The 22,972-nt window shown below is 35.7% G+C and overlaps 2 protein-coding genes across 3 annotated transcripts; both read right to left on the bottom strand.

Moving 5' to 3' along the window:
* Positions 1-12,561: 12,561 nt before the first annotated feature.
* On the bottom strand, positions 12,562-15,103 carry LOC116118974 (probable nucleoredoxin 1). 2 transcript variants are annotated; one of them, XM_031404935.1, is made up of 4 exons: positions 14,933-15,103; positions 14,204-14,683; positions 13,629-14,108; positions 12,562-13,435 (listed from the first exon to the last, which is right to left on the bottom strand). In XM_031404935.1, the coding sequence occupies exons 1-4, from the start codon at positions 15,035-15,037 to the stop codon at positions 12,773-12,775; spliced, it is 1,728 nt and encodes a 575-aa protein (XP_031260795.1). In that variant the 5' UTR covers positions 15,038-15,103; the 3' UTR covers positions 12,562-12,772. The 2 variants fall into 2 exon arrangements, with proteins under 2 accessions (XP_031260795.1, XP_031260801.1); XM_031404941.1 differs by having other exon boundaries at positions 14,204-14,699; positions 14,933-15,072.
* A 4,651-nt stretch (positions 15,104-19,754) lies between these two features.
* LOC116119029 (probable nucleoredoxin 1) lies at positions 19,755-21,997 on the bottom strand. The gene is made up of 4 exons (XM_031404988.1): positions 21,893-21,997; positions 21,204-21,683; positions 20,612-21,091; positions 19,755-20,417 (listed from the first exon to the last, which is right to left on the bottom strand). The coding sequence occupies exons 1-4, from the start codon at positions 21,995-21,997 to the stop codon at positions 19,755-19,757; spliced, it is 1,728 nt and encodes a 575-aa protein (XP_031260848.1).
* Between the last annotated feature and the right edge of the window lie 975 nt (positions 21,998-22,972).

Here is a 22,972-nt window from a genome sequence, read left to right as displayed (position 1 = left end):
CAAAGCACTGGGCTTATAGTTGTTCCGGAGATGACCCATTCGAGGGATCCATAGATTATATTTCGAACAAAACATGTGGAATCTCTATGCCTGATGATATATATGACAGTGCTCGTTTTTGCCCTCAATCTCTAACATATTATGGTTTTTGCTTGAAAAATGGCTTGTACAATGTGACACTTCATTTTGCCGAAATTTTATTTGCAATCGATGAAGACTATAGCAGTTTAGGGAAGCGTGTGTTTGATATTTTATATTCAGGTAATAATGTAACTTTTCTCATTATGCCAGTTTTCAGTTTTTCCATCTTCTAAATAACTTTCTGTTGAAGGGGAAGCCAGTAAAAAGAGATTTCAACATAAAAGAAGAGGCCGGGGATCCAAATAAGATATGGATTGAAAGTTTCATTGCTAATGTAGAGGATAATATACTGGAGATCCGCTTACTCTGGGGTGGAAAAGGATCTATATTTTATCTGAACGGACCTATCATATCAGCTATTTCTGTTACTCCAAGTATAAATTTTAACCGTTGTGCTTTTTCTAAGTTTGTTCAAATTCCCAATTTATTACAATTCTGACAGCATACTTCTTGTTGCAATCTACCACTTTATTCAGAGTTCAGAATCAGAAGATTATCTACATCAAACATAGTAGGGATTGTGGTTGGTGCTGTATTAGCTTCGGTTCTTCTTTTGTGTCTTCTATATGCTTTAATGTGGAGAATAGGATGGATAGGAGACAGAGAGTCGTACGGTGAGACTATATGCAATGAATCTAAATAACCCTCTTACTGAAAATTTCTAACTAATTAAGACTCTTGGTATATTCTAAATTGTGCTTTGATTTTTAATCTGTATAGTGACATACGTGAAGCTCCGAGGCAAGTCTTACTCCCTTAAACAAGCAAAAGATGCTACTCGAAATTTTAGCCCCAATAATAAGATTGGCAAGGGCCGTTTGGGATAATATACCAGGTTGTACGTCAGCTATTTTTTTATTGTTTGTATGAATTATTTATCTTTCTCTAAGTAATTTATGCTGACGCAGTTGTAACATTTTGGGGCTCTTCATACATATTAATCTTTAGTTTTGAATAGGCTCAACTGCCGGATCAGACTGTTGCCATGAAGAAGCTTTCTTTTCAATCAAACGTTGATCAGATTGGAACTGAAGTCTATGCCCTGAAACAGCTAAAGCATGAAAATCTTTTGGAATTGTTGGATGTCTATTCCAAAAGAGACCTACACTTGCTTTTTTACGAATACATGGAAAGAGGCTCACTTAGAAAAGCCCTGTTTGGTAAGTTTCTTTGCATCGTAAGTTCGATCAATTTGGCAACATTCTATGGGCTACATGCAGATTCATATTTAGCTCTATTTCATGTGATTAAACAAACCATTACCACAGATGACTCAAATCCTATTGTGCTACTAGACTGGTCAAAGAGAGTTAACATATGCCTTGGAATAGCAAAGGGTCTTAAGTATCTACGTGAAGATCATACAGGTGAAAAAGTTGTTCACAGAAATGTTAAAGTAAGTAATATTCTACTTGACGGAAATCTTAACCCTAAGATATCAGACTTAGGACTTGTAAAGCTTTATGACGAGGAAAAATCCATACAAGTTCACCCAAGAAATAGGAACAGTGTAAGCATCATTTGTCATTTCTTTTGAGCACACAAGGTATTTTTAATATATTTCTATGATTAAATGTTCTTATTTCAGAGTATATATGGCACCTGAGTATGCAATACGGAAATCCATAACAGACAAAGCTGATCTGTATAGCTATGTCATACTTCTACTTGAAATAGTTAGTGGGAAGAGTAATCCAAAGAGCGAAGAAACCCAAGGGAATGATTATCTTTTAAATAAGGTAAGGGGATTGACCAAATATTATAGTCCTTTAACAGAGCTAACCAGTTGAGTTTTCAGGTTCCATTGTACATATAAGGGCTGACAATATTGCATTAATGCAGACTTGTGTCTTACATTCAGAGCAAATGCTTTTGAACTTAGTGGATACAAATTTATCTGGTGATTACAATAAAAAACAAGCTCTTAAGTTCTTGGATTTGGCAATGAAGCGCATCAATCTGTCGCCTACTCTGAGGCCTACAATGTCTGAGATTGTGAGTGAGATTGAGCAAATATCTAATCTCAACACTCCCTCCCCCTCAGCTTGATTTCTGAGCTGTTTGGTTTTATCGAAATGGGTTATGGAATTGGCTTCTAACTTTGCCCTTTTCTCTTCGTTTGAGATTTGTGTCATCATTTCATCTATTTCCTCTGTTTTTTGATTGTTTTCATGTTAGAATACAGAAGCCATGTAATGTTGCAGATTTGTTGATTTTACCCATGATTTTTGGCGAATATATGAAATGGATATGATTAAACCAAATATTGATTAGAGCTTTAGCTATTGAGTACTCGGAGTCAAGTCATTTTCTCTCTGCTTAACATCTTGAAACAATTACATCCTTACTGATAGATTAACATAGAATGAATCTCTATTAATTACATGAACATAATTAATAGATGATTCATAAATCTTCAAAATCTATACGTATACAAATAATGAACGAAGGTTATTCGACCAAACCATATAAATCGTTGTGTCTTTATTATAATAATGCTGGTATTTTAATTTTTTGCTTGGATACAGTTGTTTATTGCATACTTGATTCGATGAATCGCTACATTTATTTATTTATTTTTTTTGTATAAAGCTCATCAGAGCTCAAAGAACACTTGAACATAAATCCCTAATAATTTAGTAATGATCTCATACAATTATTTGATTTAAATAGTTTGCTCAAATAGAGTCTAGATCTGGGAGATTCCCAATCATAGGATGCTCTTGAAGTCTATCCCTTTTGATTAATTACGTGACAGAGCTTATTGGTGAGAACAAAAAAAGAAAAGAGAAAAGAAGTACCCCACTTGGAAAGCATATTAGCCTCACTTATTTGATAATTATAATTTGTTAATTAGGACACATGAGGCTTTAAGCGAAGAAAGCAAAATGCCATTTTTCTTCTCTCTAATATAAAAAATTTAAGTTCGCATGCGGCTTTACCTTTGATGTTATATATTTTTTAATCGCATTTCACTTCTTTATAAGTTTTAATATCCATAAATTGTATGAACAAGTAGTAGTGAGCTTAAATTTTCAAAAGAGGAAAAGGGTACTTCATGCTGACTCATTCATTTTTACCTTATTACACTCTTACTTTACATGAGAACAAAGCTGAAAGCACTAATGTAACTTCTTTAATTTAAATTTTCATGAAAAATAAAAGAGGCGAATTAAATATAATTGTGTAAAGGGAAAACGGAGAGAATAAAGCATTCTTGCATTGCTACGGTGGTGTAAGTCTTGTGTGTGTATATATATATTGAAAATTTAGATGAAAAGAAATAAGGGAGCTATAATTTTCAGCACAAAGACAAATCAGCTTCTTTATTTGACCACAACTACGAAAGAACAATTTATCGTCATTTGGATGTGGAAACACATAATGTTACCTCCAGCCTTAGTCTTCATGCCTTCATCCATCTAAAATGCTGGGTTAACGTTGACCCATTTTGACTATTGAAACCAATTTTATCTTTATAAATTGTTAAGAGTTAATTTAACCCTCCTGATTAATAAAAAGGAAAACCCTAAAGTTTTTGAAATAATAAAAACCTTTCTACAAGTATTAATATAAATGGTACGATGATAATTTGATAAATATTCATTTAACCCATTTCAAAGATCTCCTAATATTTTTGTTATCATATTAAACATCATTGGTTATAGTTTTAACTCAACTTTTAATAAAAGAATAATCAATTTTTTTAAAGAGGATTCATCAACCTCTTTGAACACTTGAATATAAATACTTTTAACAATTTAGCAATGATATGATACAATGAACTGATTTAAATAATTTATCCTTATCTGAGACATATGTAAGTGATTCGTGTACACATGTAATTAGCTTATTTGGTTTACTAAAAAATTAGTTTAGCTTTATAGTGTTCCCTAGAAAGCTTGTTGAAAACTTTCCCAAAATAACTAAACATGAAAAGTGCTTTTTGGTTGGCTGTCCCTCTGCACTGGTGTGCAAATTTCTTTGTATTTGTCTTCAACAATGCATTTTAGTTTAAGCCTAAATATACTTCTAAAAGTTCTCTGTATATTCTTTAAGATATCTTTTGTTTTCAATCAAGTTTTATATGCTCTGGTAGGCTTACAAATATTGTTGTTAAACTTTGTTTATTTGAGTATGTTTGGAACATGAGTTTCCATTAGTGATGCTTGATAAGAGTTCAAGTTATTGGAGCCGAAGTACGTTTTCGGTGTTGATCCTTGAGAGGAGCTCAAGGTTGTCCAAGAGGTCTCTTGGCATGAAGCTTGTTGTGATAGTTCGAAGTTCAACCAAAGTGTGAAGTTTGAAGTGGTGTGAAATCAGCAAGTATTCTTGCAACTGATGCTTAACATTGGCTTTGTAACTGAATTATAAATGTTTATTATAGTGGATTAACTTTATCTGGACTTAGTTCAATAGATATAGGCAGGTTGCCGAACCATGTAAAAAGTTATAATAAATTTAGGCTTTCTTGACTCCTTTTTTTTTTTTGGTCCTTTGGATTGGCCTAGATAAGAAATTATACACTATTTTTATTTTTGTAATATATTATAAAAAATTTAGGCCCTTTATGGCCTTATTTTTTGGGGCCCTAGGCACCTGCCTACCCCTTGGGCTGGCCCCGGTGGGAAGAGTAATTCAAAGAATGAAGAGAACGAAGAGAACGGGTATCTACCAAATAAGGTAAGGGAAATTGACAAATCATTATACTTCTTTAACAGAGTCAAGCAGTGTATATTTAAGGGCTAAAACTGTCGCAATATTGCAGGCTTGTGTGTTACATTCAGAGGAAATGCTTTTGGACTTGGTGGATACAAATTTGTCTGGTGACTAAGACAAACAGCAAGCTGTTAGAATCTTGGATTTGGCCATAAAAGTGCATTAATCTGACACCAACTCTGAGGCCAACAATGTCTGACATTGTGAGTGAACTTGAGCATATTTCTAATCTCAATACTGCCTCTTTCCCAGCTTGCGTACTTTTACTTATACTGACATTCTTGTTTCTTTCAGACGATTCATTGTTTATAAATGCTGGTGGCGAGCGAATAAAATTTGACCAAAATGACTTTGAGGAAGATACTTCTACACTGTTAACTACTTTGTATGAAAATTCAACAAAGCCCTGGGCTTATGCCTTATAGTTGTTTTGGAGACTTCTTATGGTCACCCGATTCCACAAATTACATACAGAACGTTAAACCTGGTGAAGCTTATGTTCCCAAGATATGTTTTAAAGCTCGTGTTTGCCCTCAATCTCTAACATATATTATGGTTTCTGCTTACACAATGGCAATTACAATGTGAAACTTCACTTTCAAAGATAAAAAAAATGACTGGGAATACTCCAAATATGGAGTGGATTGAAAATTTTAGAGATGTTAATGTTGATGATAATCTACTGGAGATCCGCTTATTCTGGGCTGGAAAAGGATCTATTTTTTATCCGCTGGATCTGAATGGACCTCTCATATCAGCTATTTCTGTCAGTCGAAGTACAAATTTTCACACTTGCCCTTCTGTTTAATTTTGTTCAAATTCCCATTTTTATGACTGTGCTGACAGTATGGTTCTTGTATTCAGACATCAAACCATTACTAATAGCATGGATTGTGGTTGCTTCTGTATTAACTGCACTTCTTCTATTGGTTGTTTTTTTTTTTTTTTTTTTTTTTTTTTTTTTTTTTTTTTTTTTATAACAGAAAGACTTACACCTACCCAAGGTTTGGCGAAACTCCGATTGGTACCCAAAAGGTTTTAAAACGACAAACAGGTACCTTTTGTTAGTGAAAAGACTAGAATGCCCTTTGAGAAATTAACAAAAACACCCCCACCCACCTATACTTGTCAGATTCTGGCGACCACCGTTGGTGGTAGCCGGAAATGTCACAACGGTCTACGCTACCACCGGAAATGGCCGGTAATTCATCGATCTGGCCTTTTTCAACCAAATCCACAGTGGATCTGGCCGGAAAAGGCCAGATCTGACGTGAAAAGGCCAGATCTAGCCAGAAAATGACGGCCAAAAAAATGGTTTGACCGTCGCTGATGGCCAAAGATGGAGTGTTACTGCCATCGACGGCCAGATCTGGTCGTAGATCTAGCCTTTTCCGGCCATATCTGTGGTAGATATGGCCGGAAAAGGCCATATCAACGCCCTACCCGTCAGATCCGACCAATCTATGGTGTAACACAATTTTTCAGCCATATTCCGGTGGTGGTGGCCGGAATTTGGCACTGCGGGTGGTAGGGGTGTTTTTGTCATTTTACAAAATTTTTATATATTGGGTATTTAGTTAAATTAGCAAACTTAGGGGGTTTTTTATTAATTTTTAAAAAACTTTAAAGGGTATTCTAGTCTTTTCGCCATTAGCAAGGTCCTTGTTTAATGTTTATCGTTTTGAAACCTTTTGGGTACCAATCCGTCGTTTCGCCAAACGTTGGACAGGTGTAAGTCGTTTCCCCTTTCTTTTATCTTCTTATGGTTCCTCTTGTCTTCTGATAGTTTTCATGTTACTCTATTAAATTAAGGTGATAACAGTGAGTGATATTGTCAACAGTAGTTTTTCTGAAGGAAAAGACATATTTCTCGGAAGAAGTTCCACAGATTGGCTGTTTTTATGTTCCTTTGCATGCCATTCAAAGCTCAAGTGCAATTTGTCACATCCAATGATTCGTTTTTCAACCTAAGAAGAAATAGTTTAGGGTGCGTTTGGTTTATTATTTTGGATAGGATTTTGGGGATAGTATTGGATAATTGAATATGGGAGTATTACAAGGTAAAATTTAAAAATTTATAAAAAAAACCCCCTAAGTTTGCTAATTTAATAAACACCCCAACATATAAAATAACAAAAATACCCCCACCACCTGCAGTGCCAAATTCCGGCCACCACTACCAAAAAATCGCGTTACGACACAGACTGGTCGGATATGTGTCGTAACACGTCGTTATGGCCTTTTTCGGCCAGATCTACGGCCTGCTATGGCCGTCGACAACCGAAAAAGGCTAAAACGACGGCCAAAGATATGGCTGTCGTTTTCGGTCAACGATGGCCAAGATTTGGCCGTCGTTTTCTGTCAACGATGGCCAAGATTTGGCTGTCGTTTTCGGTCAACGATGGCCAAGATTTGGCCGTCATTTTCGATCAACGATGGCCAAGATTTGGCCGTCGTTGACCGTCAACGACGGCCATTTCTTTGGCTGTCGCTGACGACCAGATCGGTGAATTACCGGCCAGTTCCGATCGATCTGGCCGATAATTCACCGTTGTGGCAGATTCTGGCTACCATCGACGATGGTTGCCGGAATCTGGCAAGTATGGGTCACGAGGGTATTTTTATTAATTTTTAAACTTTTTTTTCAAGGGGTATTTAATGAAATTAATAACCTTATGGGGTCTAAAAGTAATTAAAAAAATTGGGTAATATTTCTGGAATAATGTGTCAAACATTATTTGGAGAATAGGATTGGGAATATGGGCAGAAATAATAAGCCAAACATGCCCTTAGAGGTTCTCTAGATGACAATGTTGCATTTCGTAAGTACGTATCAACTTAAATATCATCAAAACACACTGACAGCTCTTCTTCCACAATTTCACCCTATAATTTCTTGGCTCTTTCAAAGTAATGAGTCCATTTGATTGGACTGCAATTAAAAATTCTTCATGATGTGATATCCAAATCTTAGATTATTTTGCGAAAATTTCACGAACAAAATTCGATTTGGCTGTGGGATTTTAAGATTGCTTGTATTCAAAGTACTTTAATATAATTTTTTTAGAGTGCAAAATGGAATGCATATTTTTTCTTAATTGTGAAACAATATTGTGTTCCCTTATTCTAGGAGATTATAGACATTATTGAACTGTAATGTTTCTTTATTGTATAACCATAAATAGGTAATGTATTCACAATTCAAAATAATTCAATACAATTAAATTGAAATCATCTAAAGATATCTCTCGAGCATACTCCAACCCTTTGAGTTGTCTCGCCCTCTCAAAGATATCTATTGGGTATATATATACTCCGACAGTCTCTTTTTTCTTTGCCACTCTTGCCTACTCAAACTCTGACATGATTAACTCAACCAGAATTGAATAAATTGGGAAATGATTATTATTATTATTATTATTATTATTATTATTATTATTATTTTTGGTAATAAAGTCGAAAATCTGTTACTTAGTTCTTCAAATAGAATGCCTAAAAATGTGTTTTGGTATAGTTGTTGGTGAAGTAGAGTAATATGGCGTTCGATTACTGTTTATGCATGCACATGCATCTTATTAGTACTGTTTTTTTGTTAATAATAGACACTGATTGTTATCAATTATGTATTTGTTACAAAAATAAAAAAATAATAATAAATCATATTTTTAATGAAAAGGTGAAATTGTTTAGAAGAATTAGTTCACTTATGTACACATATTGGTTGTTTTACTCATATAAGAATTTGATTATGCATATGCTCTGTTTCTGTGTGACAGTAAGCATGGGAATTTACTCTCTGACATTGCATATGAGAGGAAAATACTGCGAGTTTGGTGATGTTGATTCGGATGAATTTAGCTTGGTGGTTCTTTCACTCTATTATTTTCAGGACTGTTAAAATTCTCATTTCTATAAGTGGTTACATATCAATAATGTTAAGTCCATGATCTTCTCTTACAACCTCTGATATGACAGTTCGTCATTAGTTAATTCGCAAATAGACAACGAGATCTATTTTGCGAGTTGATCAATAACAAATTGTCATGTTGGAGGTTGTGAGATTGAATTGTGGACTTAGCATTACTTGATTATAGATACATCAGATTTCATCCTACACGTGTGAAAAGCATGAGGAGCAAAACAGCACCTAATATATACTAATACAGGAAATTAATGATTTTGTGACCAAGCATAAAATTAGGTTAAAAACAAAATTTTAAATGGTATAACCTAAAAGGTATCTGATCAACTTAAATTGAAACTAATCCACATTGGACATACAGCAAGTTAGGGCAGCTCAGCCTTAACCATGACCCCACCATAGAAAACCAACTCTCGTTAGGAAAAGCATTTTTTTTTTCTACTTAAGTTTTCCTCACCTTAACTTTTGGAGGTTGATCAACCCATGAAGGATTTTCTCTCCAAGCTTGCACTTGTCTGTCCAAATCAATCTCTACGGTTGTAGATGACCACTTCTTCCCCTTTCTTAGGACAGAGTTCATCAAGTTTACTTCTTCATTATCTTTTGCCAATCTCTTGACCCGTGCCTGCAACAAGAAGGTCTTTACTTTTTATTCATTAAAACTCCAATGTAAAATCGATATCCACTATGCACTGACCTTAAGATTATTATGAAGTTTGTGAGGCAGCTGCACAAAAAAATTTAGAAATTGCTAGATCAAACACTGTGGTACTCTTGTTTCTCTTTCTATTATAACCATCCATATTTTTTTCTGGTCAATTCTATCTCAGCCATTAGAACCTGAAATTTTCCTAAATGTTAGTCCTTTTGACATTTAAAAGATGAATTCAGCTTGGTGGTTCTTTCACTCTGTTATTTTCAGGGGTTAAAGGAGAAAGGCGGAGTGAGAAATTTTAGTTATAGAGTTTTTCTTGCATGACGACCAAAGGATTTTACTATGTGCATCAGTGTATATGCATATGATAAATTAATTCTGTTTTATTGAATAAATTAGATATTCCGTGGGGTCGTCTCAGATTTCATGGGGGGATATCACCTCATAGGGATAGGAAAAACATCTATTATGAGATATCGGCGCTTTCCAATCATGAAATAGCAGAGAATAGTTAGACAAACTCTGGCACTCCAGCTATATGCAAAAATCGAGGTCATTATGTAAGAGTGTGAATGGGTGGACTGATAACACAACTCTGAAAGAATCGGAGGACAATAAGATATTGCATACCTTAATATTCTTGAAAACCCTCTCATTGTCTGGGCCTGCACAAAATTATGTGCAGCATCTGGAGGCAATCCATCATTGACCTGTCATTGACTATAGTTAGGATTGTCGAAAACTTGAAATTCTCATTTCTATAAGTGGCTACATATGCTAAGGCCACCGCTTTTTTATACAACTTCCGACACGGTCATTTACCATTGGTAAACTTGTAAATGGGCAATTGAACCTATTTTATGAATAACAAATCGTCATATCAAAAGTTTTGAGATTATTAGATCGTGAATTTAATATTATTTATTATATATACATCAAATTTCATTTTACGTATGTATGAAAACTGAAAAGTATAAAGAACAAAACAGTACCTAATATATACTAATACAGAAAATTAGTGATTTTGTGACCAAACAAAAAATTAGGTTAGAAACAAATTTTAATTGGTACAACCTAAAAGGTATCTGATCAACTTAAATTGAAACTAATCCACATTGGACATACAGCAAGTTAAGGCAGCTCAGCCTTAACCATAACGCCACCATAGAAAACCAACTCTCATTAGGAAAAGGATTTTTTTTTTTTTTTTTTTTTCCTACTTAATTTTTCCTCGCCTTAACTTCTGGAGGTTAATCAACCCATGAAGGATTTTCTCTCCAAGCTTGCACTTGTCTCTCCAAATCAATCTCTACGGTTGTAGATGACCACTTCTTCCCCTTTCTTAGGGCAGAGTTCATCAAGTTTACTCCTTCATTAGCTTTTGCCAATCTCTTGACCAGTGCCTGCAACAAGGTCTCTACTTTTTATTCATTAAAACTCCAATGTAAAATCGATATCCACTATACACTGACGTTAAGATTATTATGAAGTTTGTGAGGCAGCTGCACAAAAAAATGTAGAAATTGCTGGATCAAACACTTTGGTACTCCTGTTTCTCTTTCTATTATAACCATCCATAATTTTTCTGGTCAATTCTATCTCAGCCATTAGAACCTGAAATTTTCCTAAATGCTTGTCCTGTTAACGTTTAAAAGAAGTTTTGTTGTTCTTGCATACATTTTATTGTACCGTGGATCAGTGGATAACCATTCCCAATATGAAAGATTCTTCTTTTAGTTAGACATATAAATTGCTGAAATTTACAATTTTTAGTAGAGCAGATACATGACAGAGGGTAGAGATCAGAGCTAAAATGCAGCATATGTCTATACCAATTTAAAATAAATTTGTATTTGCCTTTTCAAAATCAAATATGGAAGGTACATAATTTGGTGTATGATATTTGTGATCATATTCTTGGTGAGAGTTCAGTATAACCCTCCTAAAACCTCTATTTATTTCATATCTCTTAATGCCACTGGAGGATAGAGGTCAATATAAATAAATGTAGGTTTAAGCATTCTGACTACTGGAATCATCATGACAGTAGAGGTAATATGGTTTTGAAAATTACCTTGTATGAGCAACGCATCTCTGAAAATGGGAGTTCATAATCTATTTTCCAACCTGACTTGTCACAATTCTAGTTCTGAACTTGGAAACTCGAAAAGCAATCGTATCCTTGCTATGCTAGCTGTCTGGAACAAGCCAAGCACACCTACTACACCAAGTTATGCATAGTTTCAAATCATGCAGAGTCTCTTTAAACCCTTACAGGGAGCCTAACACTCATAAATCAATGATCAGAAACCAAAATCCTTGGAGTAACCAAACCGATTAAAATCCATAACACTCAAATTCTAGTGATAAAATAAGCTAACCTAGAGCTCAGAAATATATAAAGGGGCGAAACTATCAACCATTATGACACCAGAACTTAAAGCTATAGCCTGAAATGGATTTCTATCTCAAGGACACCGTCCACCGAGACGCAAGCAACAAATAATCACCATTTTACATACCAAATTACACAACCCAGAGAGCCATACGTTATTATTACGTGCAGCAAAATTAAGTGTGCTATTGCAAAACAGATCAGGAACCAGTATGGAGAATTCAAATTGAAACTTACGTTTTCTTTTCATTTGGTTTGTTTGTTTGTTGTGTATATGTTGTCGTAAAACGTGATGCACATGTTTACCCAAGTGCAGGAGTAAGTTCAGCTAAACATTGGGGTAATCTTCTAATTGAAAGCCAGTAATTCAAGGAAGACATGATCCAATTTCCAATTGTTAACTGTTATTACTAGTGAGTTTAAGTCTAAATACCGTGTTATTATGAAACTCTGGATTTGTGGCTAATATATCTCCATTATTTAATCCCAATTTTCCAGTTCCCACTCCCCTACACTCCACAGCCATCATTTTTGGATTGAAACTTTTACCATACAGAGCCAGAGGTTTCATGAAATTCGATTTAGTAATTCTAAGTTGGACATCATTTACTTATTAAGTCATTCACTAGAGTTACGATTGAATAAAAACAAATCTTTGCGCAGGTTTTCTGATTAATCAAAAACTTAGTACAACTTGATAATTCAGTTTATATTAGTACTTAACTGCTCTTTAATGAAGTGCACAGAGTACGATTTGATACCAGGAGAAAATACATCAAGCTTTAACACAAGCTGATAGCCATATATATACAACAACGATGTACTTATCATGAAGTTTATTAATGGACAGACATCACTCTTTAATAAAAAGGCATACACAACAAAGATAATCCATGGGCAAAAACACCCTTATTCTTGTCAGCACAAAAAGGCAAATATCTCAAGCCTTGTGACAGACATCCCCATCACAGATCCATCCTTCTTTGCTGGGTTTTTCTTCCTTGGCATCATCATCTTTGGTTTCTTTATCCTCTTCCAAAGCACATTTGGGATGGAGATCGAAGTCACACTCTTCACAGTTGAATGACCATATATGTCCTTCTTCATCACATCCATCACATGTATAAATAGTACGGCGAGTGCGCACAAGCTCATGCTCATGGAGTGCATGCTTCAGCTTCTCAGGCCACCCCTTTGCCATCTCCTCATATTTTGCTTCAATATTCTTCACATGTTCTTCGGTAAAAGGATAAGCATCGGCTCCATGGACTGAAATCAAATTCCTGGCTTCTTTTGTGACAGTTCGGCCAGTTGGTCCAAGAGCAACCAGCATAGGAATGCCATAGACCTTGAATTTCCTACTCAGAGATGCCTTCCTTGGATCACCAAAGGGAAGCGCCAGCCATGGCATTCCTGAAAAAAAATCATCAAAGGAAGCTTGGTCCCTGTCACTAGATATAAAAATCACTTCAAATGGTTCATTCTTTGCCTTGACTTTGTGGTATGCTTCTGTGAGTTTTGGCAAAAATGCACGGCAGGGAGGGCACCAATGTGCCGAAAAGTACAGGAGAATGGTCTTCCCAACTAAATCAGACAATGGGATCTGAAACAGGAGATAGAAGTCATCATATGTAAAGAGGTCGAAACTAGCTTGCATTGCTAAGTAGAACATGATTACAACAGTAAGATCTCACTGATGAGGAACATGCATGATCACATCAATTGGAACAAAAGTGTAATAAGGCTAATAGGCTATTAAAGAAGTAGTAGCACTAAATAACTCAAAAGTATCATACCTTGCTTCCATCTTTCCCGATGACAAAATCTCGATCCCCAGAAACCAGAACTGACTCCAGGGTTTGAGCTGCTTCTTTTGCTTTTTCTATTTCAGCAAGTTCTGCAAACTTTTCTGGGGTGAAAGGGAATGCCTCAACTCCATGTTCTTCAACAGCTTCGGCAACATTGGAATTGAGAGTTTTCCCATCTGGGCCAATGATCACTAGAGTAGGAAGGGTGGAGAGCTCAAAGTACCGAGCCAGCTTCTGGCAGCTCTTATCACTGAAGGGCAATGCTAGCCAAGGCACGCTACCTAAACTCTCCTTGAAAGATTCCTCGTTGTCATCGAGTGATATCAACACAATCTCAAAGTTTTCCCTGTTTTCTTTCAGCTTCTCATAGACCTTGATTAGCTGTGGAGTAAATTCAGCACAGTACTTGTTTAATTGCAACGAAAAGTACAGACCAACAGTCTTCCCTTCAAGTTCCGAGACAGGTATCTTGTATACAAATTAAGACTAAATTCAGCACATTTCAAAAAGATGATATGAGCTTTAAATTTTCACAAGAAATTATCATTGTCATCAAAAGTTACCTTTTTTCCATCAGATGAAACTACATAATCACGTGATTTGGTGACCAAGATAGATTTTAAGGACTGTTCCCTTTTGGCTCTTTCTTCTTCCTCTTTCATTTCCTTGATCTTTTCTTCAGTAAAAGGGTACCCTTCCACTCCATACTCTCGAATGATCTCCACCCCACTATCAGTCAAAACCTTCCCATTTTCATCAAGAATCACCAGGTAAGGGATCCCCCTAACCTTGAACAACTCGTCCAAGCCATCACGTGTCTCCGAGTCAGAGAATGGGATTGCAAGCCAAGGCATCTTTGAGAAGTAGCCCTTGAATGCCTCATCATCCTTATCAGCCGAAACAAAAACCACCTCAAAATCACCCTTTGATGAGATTTCATTGTACACCTCCACTAAAACAGGCGTAAATCGCTTACACGGACCACACCATGATGCTGAGAAATACAACCCAACCTTCTTTCCCTTCAAGCTCTCAATTTTAACCTGTAAAATCAAAATTCTTTTGAAAATATATATGTATATATATATATTCCCTTGTCAATCACACTCCTAAAAAAAACAATAATCAATTACTAAATCAATAAAAACTTCCAATACTTAAAACTTGAAAACTTAAAGCCCCTTATTCATCACCGATGCTAATTAAACTACTCATGTTTGATAAAATCAACTGAAAATCTAATAAGAAAGAAGGATCATATATCTACTTCCAGAAGCAAAAGATATCATTACCTGTTCACCGTCGTTGCGAATAAGAAAGTCTCTCTCTGAAGAAGAGAGGATGTTGTGAATATCGTGAGAAACTGTTTGGGTATCAGTAGTTTGAGCGTCAGCCATGGCTGCTTGTAGTGTTGTTTGTTTTAAACTAGTGAGTTCCGTTACTGATTGTGTTTAGTAAGATTAAAGGGAAGAGAAAATTTATAGCAGAGCCGGTCAAGTCGTCGAGAACGACAAAATTAATAATGGTGATATTAATCTTAGCTGTAAAGCTTGACTATAAGCATATACCTGACGTGTATACCATTACCTCATGCTTTACGTTATCTATTCTGCCTTTTTTTAATTTTGTTGGATAAAATTATATTCTTATGAAAAACATTTTTCAGATTTTTATATTTATTTTATTTAATTATTGTTTTGTTTATTTTATTTATAATCACATAAAGCAAAAAGATTTTTTTTTTTTTTGGTCAAATTTTATTTATTAGATAACAGATTATGTTAACAACGGTTATCTTTTGAATAAAAATTTCACTATATTATAATGTTTGAGTTTATAATATACTGTAACTTGTTTAAACTTTTGAGTTTAATTGACTGTTTGGCTTACATAAACTTTAAGGGGGTTTATGTTTTATTGCTGATTTTTTTTTCCTTAGAATTCTTGCACGACCTAGGCTACATTTTTTCAATTATTATTAGGAGGTGGAAAGCTGGTTAACTTAATTGGTTCACCCTAACTTGAACTGAGCGGTTTTTAAAAAAATAAAACCGAAACCGTTCCGATTTTCTTTGTAACCGTTGCTAATCAAATTGAAAATTCGGTCCAATAAACCGGTTTTAAACCCGTTAACTCAAATGAGCTGGATAATTCGGCCCAATTCAATCAAACCCCCCACTTTGGCCCAATTTTTTTTTTTTTTATTACGTTTATTGAAATGGGTCTGGATCATTTTAACCCAATTACATTCATCCTTCCACCTTAGCCCATTTTTAACTTGAATTAAAATCATTTTTGTAATTGAATAATTTAATTCATATTTTTTAATGTACATAAAGTATTCATAATTTAAATTATGTGATGATATGTGGCTTGTGTATGCCACGGTGGAGTCAGCATCAGTCAAAGAGGTCAGCCTCAAATTAAACCAATACGGCAGCGTTTCAGCCATCAGTTTTAAGTGCCTTATCTGGCACACACGAATTTCATTCTGTTGCAACAGAATGCGCAGCTCCTTTACGCCTTCTCTAGTTCATTCTTAGCCCTAACAACAGAAGATTCTAGTGCTCCTTTGCTCTAACAAACTGTATTTTCTGGACCTGGAGATGATCAATGGAGTCCTGATCTTTATAAAATCAGATCTTTTGTGCTGAAGAAAAACAGAGTTTTCAGAGGGATTTTCGGGTGTGTTCTTTCTTGTTTTTCCTGGTTGTTTACTCTTTGTAATCTTGGTTTCCTTGAGTAATAAATACCCTATAGTGTGCCTTGAAGAGTGGATGTAGGCTACCTTAGCCGAACCACTATAAATCCCCTGTTGTCAATTGTTTCTGTTATTTCATGGTTTTCTTAATCTCTACTTTGATTGCTTGTTGATTGTAAGATTGTGTTAGCTCATTGATTGATTTGATATGCATAACTGAAAGCCCTAATTAGTCACTACAATTATAAATCAAAGATTGTAAAACAAAGATGTTTTGTGTAAACCTGGATGGAAAATGCGCATAAGTGAAGTAAACCTAGGATAAATTTTTTTAATTGAAAAATAATAAAATATAATTTATTTTTTATTCATTAAATCGGTTCAAAAATTCGGTTCCAATTAACCGTTTTATTATTTCAAAAAGGGGAAATTGAACCGAATATTCGTTTTACAATATAGCAATCGAAACCAGGAAAAAGCTAAATTTTCAGACCGGTTTGATCCAATTTTTTCGGTTCGGTCTGTTTCCCCTTTTATTTTCCACCCCTAATTATTATGCGGTCAACTTTTTGATTAATTATCACTTGATTTATTTAAAAAAGTTATCAAAAACTGCCTATTTTCCTAATGCCTCAGAAACCCTGCCGACATATTTTAATAATTTGGAATTTACATTCAACTACTTCTTTGACTCAACCCTTACTTACACTATCTACTGATTAATAATTAGGAGTAAGGTTTATTAATTTTGCAGTGTTAACGACACGTTGTCACCTATGTTCTCAAATTCTCTCATGACCTTGAATTGGTTCTTACTCCTATATTGATAAATAGTATATGAGATGTCATTTTTCTAATATAATTCATATTTCAATTTCTATTAGGACTCCTAAATTCTATTCCTATTTAATATTTTATTATTTACTATATAATTTTCTTAAAGACATGCAATTTTACATAGGAATAAATAGGAAAACGAGCCATAAATATCCCAACCACTAATTGGGGAGCCAACGGTGGAAAAGAAAAAAGCACCCCAAGCATACTGGCCTCACTTTTTTTTAATAAATATCATTTGTTAATCAAGACACAGTTACTTTAAGCCAACCTAGCACAATGTTATTTTCTTCTCTCTAGTATAAACAATTCAGGTTTCTAGCTTTATCTTTGATGATATATTCTTTTAAGGTTGCATTTCACTTCTTTCTAAGTTTTAATATTAAAAAATTCTTGGGAATGTCCAGCAATCCAGGACGCATAAACTCTTGTAGAGACTCTTTTTGGGGTCTCATTCTTCAATTCTTTATACTATTTCCATTTACCAAAAAAAAAAAAAAAATTCTAAAATACCTATAAACAACAAGTAGCGTAGAAAACAATCATTGAGTGACCTGATAATAAAATAGCAAAAGAAAATCTAATATAATGACCTATTAAGTTCGAGTCTCTTTGATGGTAAAAGAGTAACAGGAAAATCTAACATGATCTTTTAAATTTGAGCTCCCATAACCCTTAATACGAGTGNTGATTTGATTAGGGATGGCAACAGGTCGAGGCGGGGCGGGGATCCCATTCCCCTTCCCCGTCCTCGCCTCCTAAGGGAAATCACCGTCCCCGCCTCACAAGGAATGGGTGATCCTTGTCATCCCCTTGCCTCGCCCCATCCTACAAGGAAAAATCCCCGAAAGAAGACGACAGAGATGAAAAGGATGGTGGTGATTCACGTGGCCGTGGAGGAGGTTTAGGGAATAAGGGTTAGTTTGGAGAAAAATGGTTAGATTTATCAACTACTTCAGCATTAATGGGTTACACAGACACATTTGGGAGTCCCGAGTCTGTAGGCGGTTTGGGCCTTTTCCATGAAAAGCCGCTAAATGATTTCTTTAAGTTACTAATCCTTATTGGGTTTGGGCTTAGGAATATGAATACTTGTAAAACTAGGTTTAGTTCTTTAAACCTAGTACATAAATATATTTTTCTCTTGTTATGAGTGATAGCAAACATTATTGTAAACGAGAGAGATGAGGCAATATTGAAATAATATTGACTTTACTGGACGTAACCTACATTAGGTGACATAGGGTAAATCTTGCGTATTACTTTCTCTCTTTATTGTTTGTGTATTGTTTATTTTGTTCTCGTATTACTCTCTATTTTGTTCAAAAATTGGGTTATATTATGGGAGTTAGCCGAGCCGAGCCGCTCGCCGACTGAGTTAAGCCGAGTTCGATCTCCTCAATACTTAGCTCAACCAATTCACATGCTTCAGTGAGCTCGAGGGTATATATGCTAGTTTTACAACTACTAGGGGGTTATAGTAATTTATCAGTGTGTAAAAATAACAAACACACCCATATTCCCAAATATGTGAAAATCGAATTGGATTTACTTCTATCTTAGAACATAAATAAAAAAATAAAAAAAACCCCTAAATTATCTTTGTTGAAGAGCTAGGAATCCGCTAGCTTTTCTTAAGGCGGTGCATGCCATGGAAGATTTCTCTATGAGCGTGATGGCATTGTCTTTTTTGGCTAAGTAAGTCGTGCGAACCTTGATTACCATTGAGGAGGATTTCTTTATGAGGTGGCAGGGCGTCTTTTGCTTTTGCCAAATCTAGAGAGACACTACAACTCCTCTGTCCCAGATTCCATCCCTGCGACCATCTGGTTCACCGGTCATGCTTTTGGTTTCCATTCCCATCATCATATTGATGATAAATCCCCTCGTGCTCTGCCATAAGAACTTGGAGTCAATGTCATGGTCAAGGTAAAGATAACGTTGTGATTCTTGCCCTGTTTTCCATTGAGGATAATGGTGATGTGACACAATGGATCGTCGTAATGGCTCGACCGAGGCTCGAGCAACACTTGCTCAAGCTTCGACCGAGCTCAATATCTCAAGCTCAACTGAGCTCAAGCTCGACATTGTAGCAGTTGAGCCAAGCTCAAACAGCCCAAAGCTCAACTCGACTTTACACCCCTAGGTATATATAACGAGGGTAAATCTACAACTATCCTAATGTTTAAGGGTATCATTGTGAAATAGGAGCAGGACAGGGAGTGAGGCGAGGCCGGGGCGGGCCGAGTAGTGGGGGAAGGCCGAGGTACAGCTATCCACATCCCCGCCTTGTCGCCACCCCCAATTATTGCAGGGAATCCCCACCCCATGCGGGGCAAGGCGAGTCCCTACAAAAGCGGTGACTATTGCAGGTTCCCATCGTATCAGGAGAAAATACATCAAGCTTTAACACAAGTTAATAGCCATATATATATATATACACAACAACGATGTACTTATTATGAAGTTTATTTATGGACAAATAGACATTGCTGTTTAATAATAAGACGTACACAACAAAGATAATCCATGGCAAAAAAGACCCATATTCTTGTCAGTCCAGAAAGGCAAATATCTCAAGCCTTGTGACAGACACCCCCATCACAGATCCATCCTTCTTTGGTGGATTTTTCTTCCTTGGCATCATCACCTTTGGTTTCTTTATCCTCTTCCAAAGCACATTTGGGATGGAGACAGAAGTCACACTCTTCACAGTCGAATGACCAGATATGTCCTTCTTCATCACATCCATCACAGGTATAAATAGTGCAGCGAGTGCGCACAAGCTCGTGCTCATGCAGTGCATGCTTCACCTTCTCAGGCCACCCCTTTGCCATCTCCTCATATTTTGCTTCAATATTCTTCAAATGTTCTTCAGTAAAAGGATAAGCATCAGCTCCATGGACAGAAATCATGTCCCTGGCTTCTTTTGTGACAGTTCGGCCAGTTGGTCCAAGAGCAACTAGCATAGGAATGCCATAGACCTTGAATTTTCTACTCAAAGATGCCTTCCTTGGATCACCAAAGGGAAGGGCTAGCCATGGCATTCCTGAAAAAAATTCATCAAAGGAAGCTTGGTCCCTGTCACTAGAAATAAAAATTACTTCAAATGGTTCATTCTTTGCCTTGATTTTGTGGTATGCTTCTGTGAGTTTTGGCAAAAATGCACGGCAGGGAGGGCACCAATGTGCTGAAAAGTACAGGAGAATGGTCTTCCCAACTAAATCAGACACTGTAATCTGAAACAGGAGATAGAAGTCATCATGGGTACCAGTTCGAAACTAGCTTGCATTGCTAACTAGAACATGATTAAAACAGGTAAGACCTCACTGATGAGGAACATGCATGATCACATCAATTGGAACAAAAGTGTAATATGGCTAATAGGCTATTAAAGAAATAGTGGCACTAAATAACTCAAAAAGTGTCATACCTTGCTTCCATCTTTCCCGATGACAAAATCTCGATCCTCAGAAACCAGAACTGACTCCAGGGTTTGAGCTGCCTCTTTTGCTTTCTCTATTTCAGTAAGTTCTGCAAACTTTTCTGGGGTGAAAGGGAATGCCTCAACCCCATGTTCCTCAACAGCTTCAGAAACATTGGAATTGAGAGTTTTCCCATCTGGCCCAATAATCACAAGAGTTGGAAGGGTGGAGAGCTCAAAGTACCGAGACAGCTTCTCACAGCTCTTATCCTTGAAGGGCAATGCTAGCCAAGGCACGCTACCTAAGCTCTCCTTGAAAGATTCCTCACTGTCATCGAGTGATATCAACACAATCTCAAAGTTCTCGCCCTTTTCTTTCAGCTTCTCATAAACCTTGATTAGCTGTGGAGTAAATTCAGCACAGGCCTTGTATGGATGCAACGAAAAGTACAGACCAACAGTCTTACCTTCAAGTTCCGAGACAGGTATCTTGTATACAAATTAAGAATAAATTTAGATTAGACGAGGAACAACACATTTCAAAAAGATGATATGAGCTTTAGATTTTTCAAAAGAAAGTATCATTGCCATCAAAAGTTACCTTGTTTCCATCAGATGAAACTACATAGTCACGTGATTTGGTGACCAAGATAGATTTTAAGGACTGTTCCCTTTTGGCTCTTTCTTCTTCCTCTTTCATTTCCTTGATCTTTTCTTCAGTAAAAGGATACCCTTCCACTCCATACTCTCGAATGATCTCAGTTCCACTATCAGTCAAAACTTTCCCATTTTCATCAAGAATCACCAGGTAAGGGATGCCCCTAACCTTGAACAACTCGTCCAAGCTATCACGTGTCTCCGAATCAGAGAATGGGATAGCAAGCCAAGGCATCTTTGAGAAGTAGCCCTTGAATGCCTCATCATCCTCATCAGCCGAAACAAAAACAACCTCAAAATCACCCTTTGATGAGATTTCATTATACACCTCCACTAAAACCGGGGTGAACTTCTTACACGGACCACACCATGATGCTGAGAAATACAACCCAACCTTCTTTCCCTTCAAACTCTCAATTTTAACCTGTAAAATCAAAATTCTTTTGAAAAAAAATATATACATAGAGAGATATATTCCCTTCTCTATTTTTTAAAAAACGTAAAGCCTCTTATCCATCACCGATGCTAATTAAACTACACATGTTTGACAAAATCAGTTGAAAATCTAATAAGAAAGCAATATCATATATCTACTTCCCGAAGCAAAAGTAAAAGAATTAAAGATAACATTACCTGTTCACCGTCGTTGCGAATAAGAAAGTCTCTCTCTGAAGAAGAGAGGATGGTGTGAACATCGTGAGAAACTGTTTGAGTCTCAGTAGTTTCACGATCAGCCATGGGTATCTGTTGTGTTGTTTTAAGCTAGCGAGTTGATTATTATTGATGGTGTTTAGACTTTAGAGATGAATAAGGTTAAAGGGAAGAGAGAATTTATAGCACAAGGCGTCAACTGCTGGTCTTACTAAAATTTTATTCTGGATGTTTCTATGGCTTTGCTTTGGTAGTAAGAAGTGGCTGAATAATTGAATAATACTTTGGGTACTAATGGATGGATACTAATTTGTGTACTAACTAAAGCATAGTACCTGTACTATGCGCATAGTACGGGTACTATACTTTAGTTAGTACACAAATTAGTACCCATCCATTAGTACCCATAGCATCACTCTGAATAATTTAGTCTTGCCTGGGAGCGAATAATCAGTGGACCCATTTTCAAACGTCTCGGCTTGTTTTGTAAGCTGACTAAAAACAGTAAATTATTTAATCACACCTGTGAATTTTTTTTTTTTTTTTCTCTTTTTCATTATTTATAAACTAGTGAAATTACATCTCACTCCATTCGGTTCCGTTGGTCTTTGTTTCTAAATATCATTCATTTACCACTAAAATTTGTAAATTTTCTTTTTTCTTTTAATGACTAATCCCTAAAATTAAAAGATTTGAATCTAGATTATACATCTTAACCATACATTCTAACGTTCATTCCACTACTTAGACTATTAAAAAGTAAGTCTAAAATAGTAAGTTCTTAATTGTCAAATTCTAATACTTATTATACATAAACAAAATAATTAATTCTTGTTAATTTAGAATTCTTTTTTATTTTAAAACTTTACTAGGCTCTATGAATTAACGAAGAAGATTGTGTTAGGAAGTCTAAAAAAATAAATACGGTACAATAAATGTTGTTGTTGATGGAAATTCAGAATTAGTTGGCCACTTGAACTCAAAATATTATGAAGAAAATAATCTTTGGAGTTTTGACAAAAATGCTTAGTCACTATACTCAAAAGATAACACCTGCATACG

The sequence above is a fragment of the Pistacia vera genome, unplaced genomic scaffold, assembly GCF_008641045.1.
Source record: "Pistacia vera cultivar Batoury unplaced genomic scaffold, PisVer_v2 Contig1246, whole genome shotgun sequence".
Classification (NCBI taxonomy): Eukaryota; Viridiplantae; Streptophyta; class Magnoliopsida; order Sapindales; family Anacardiaceae; genus Pistacia; species Pistacia vera.
This window is presented reverse-complemented; position numbering and strand designations above follow the sequence as displayed.

Excerpts from the sequence above, each read along its gene's own strand:
- LOC116119029 (XM_031404988.1), bottom strand. The coding sequence starts at position 21,997 with ATGGCTGATCGTGAAACTACTGAGACTCAAACAGTTTCTCACGATGTT. Across the intron at positions 21,684-21,892 it reads TTCGCAACGACGGTGAACAG|GTTAAAATTGAGAGTTTGAA; the intron begins GTAATGTTATCT and ends TTGATTTTACAG. Across the intron at positions 21,092-21,203 it reads TTTCATCTGATGGAAACAAG|ATACCTGTCTCGGAACTTGA; the intron begins GTAACTTTTGAT and ends TTTGTATACAAG.
- LOC116118974 (XM_031404935.1), bottom strand. The coding sequence starts at position 15,037 with ATGGCTGACGCTCAAACTACTGATACCCAAACAGTTTCTCACGATATT. Across the intron at positions 14,109-14,203 it reads TTTCATCTGATGGAAAAAAG|ATACCTGTCTCGGAACTTGA; the intron begins GTAACTTTTGAT and ends TTTGTATACAAG. Across the intron at positions 13,436-13,628 it reads TCGGGAAAGATGGAAGCAAG|ATCCCATTGTCTGATTTAGT; the intron begins GTATGATACTTT and ends CTCCTGTTTCAG.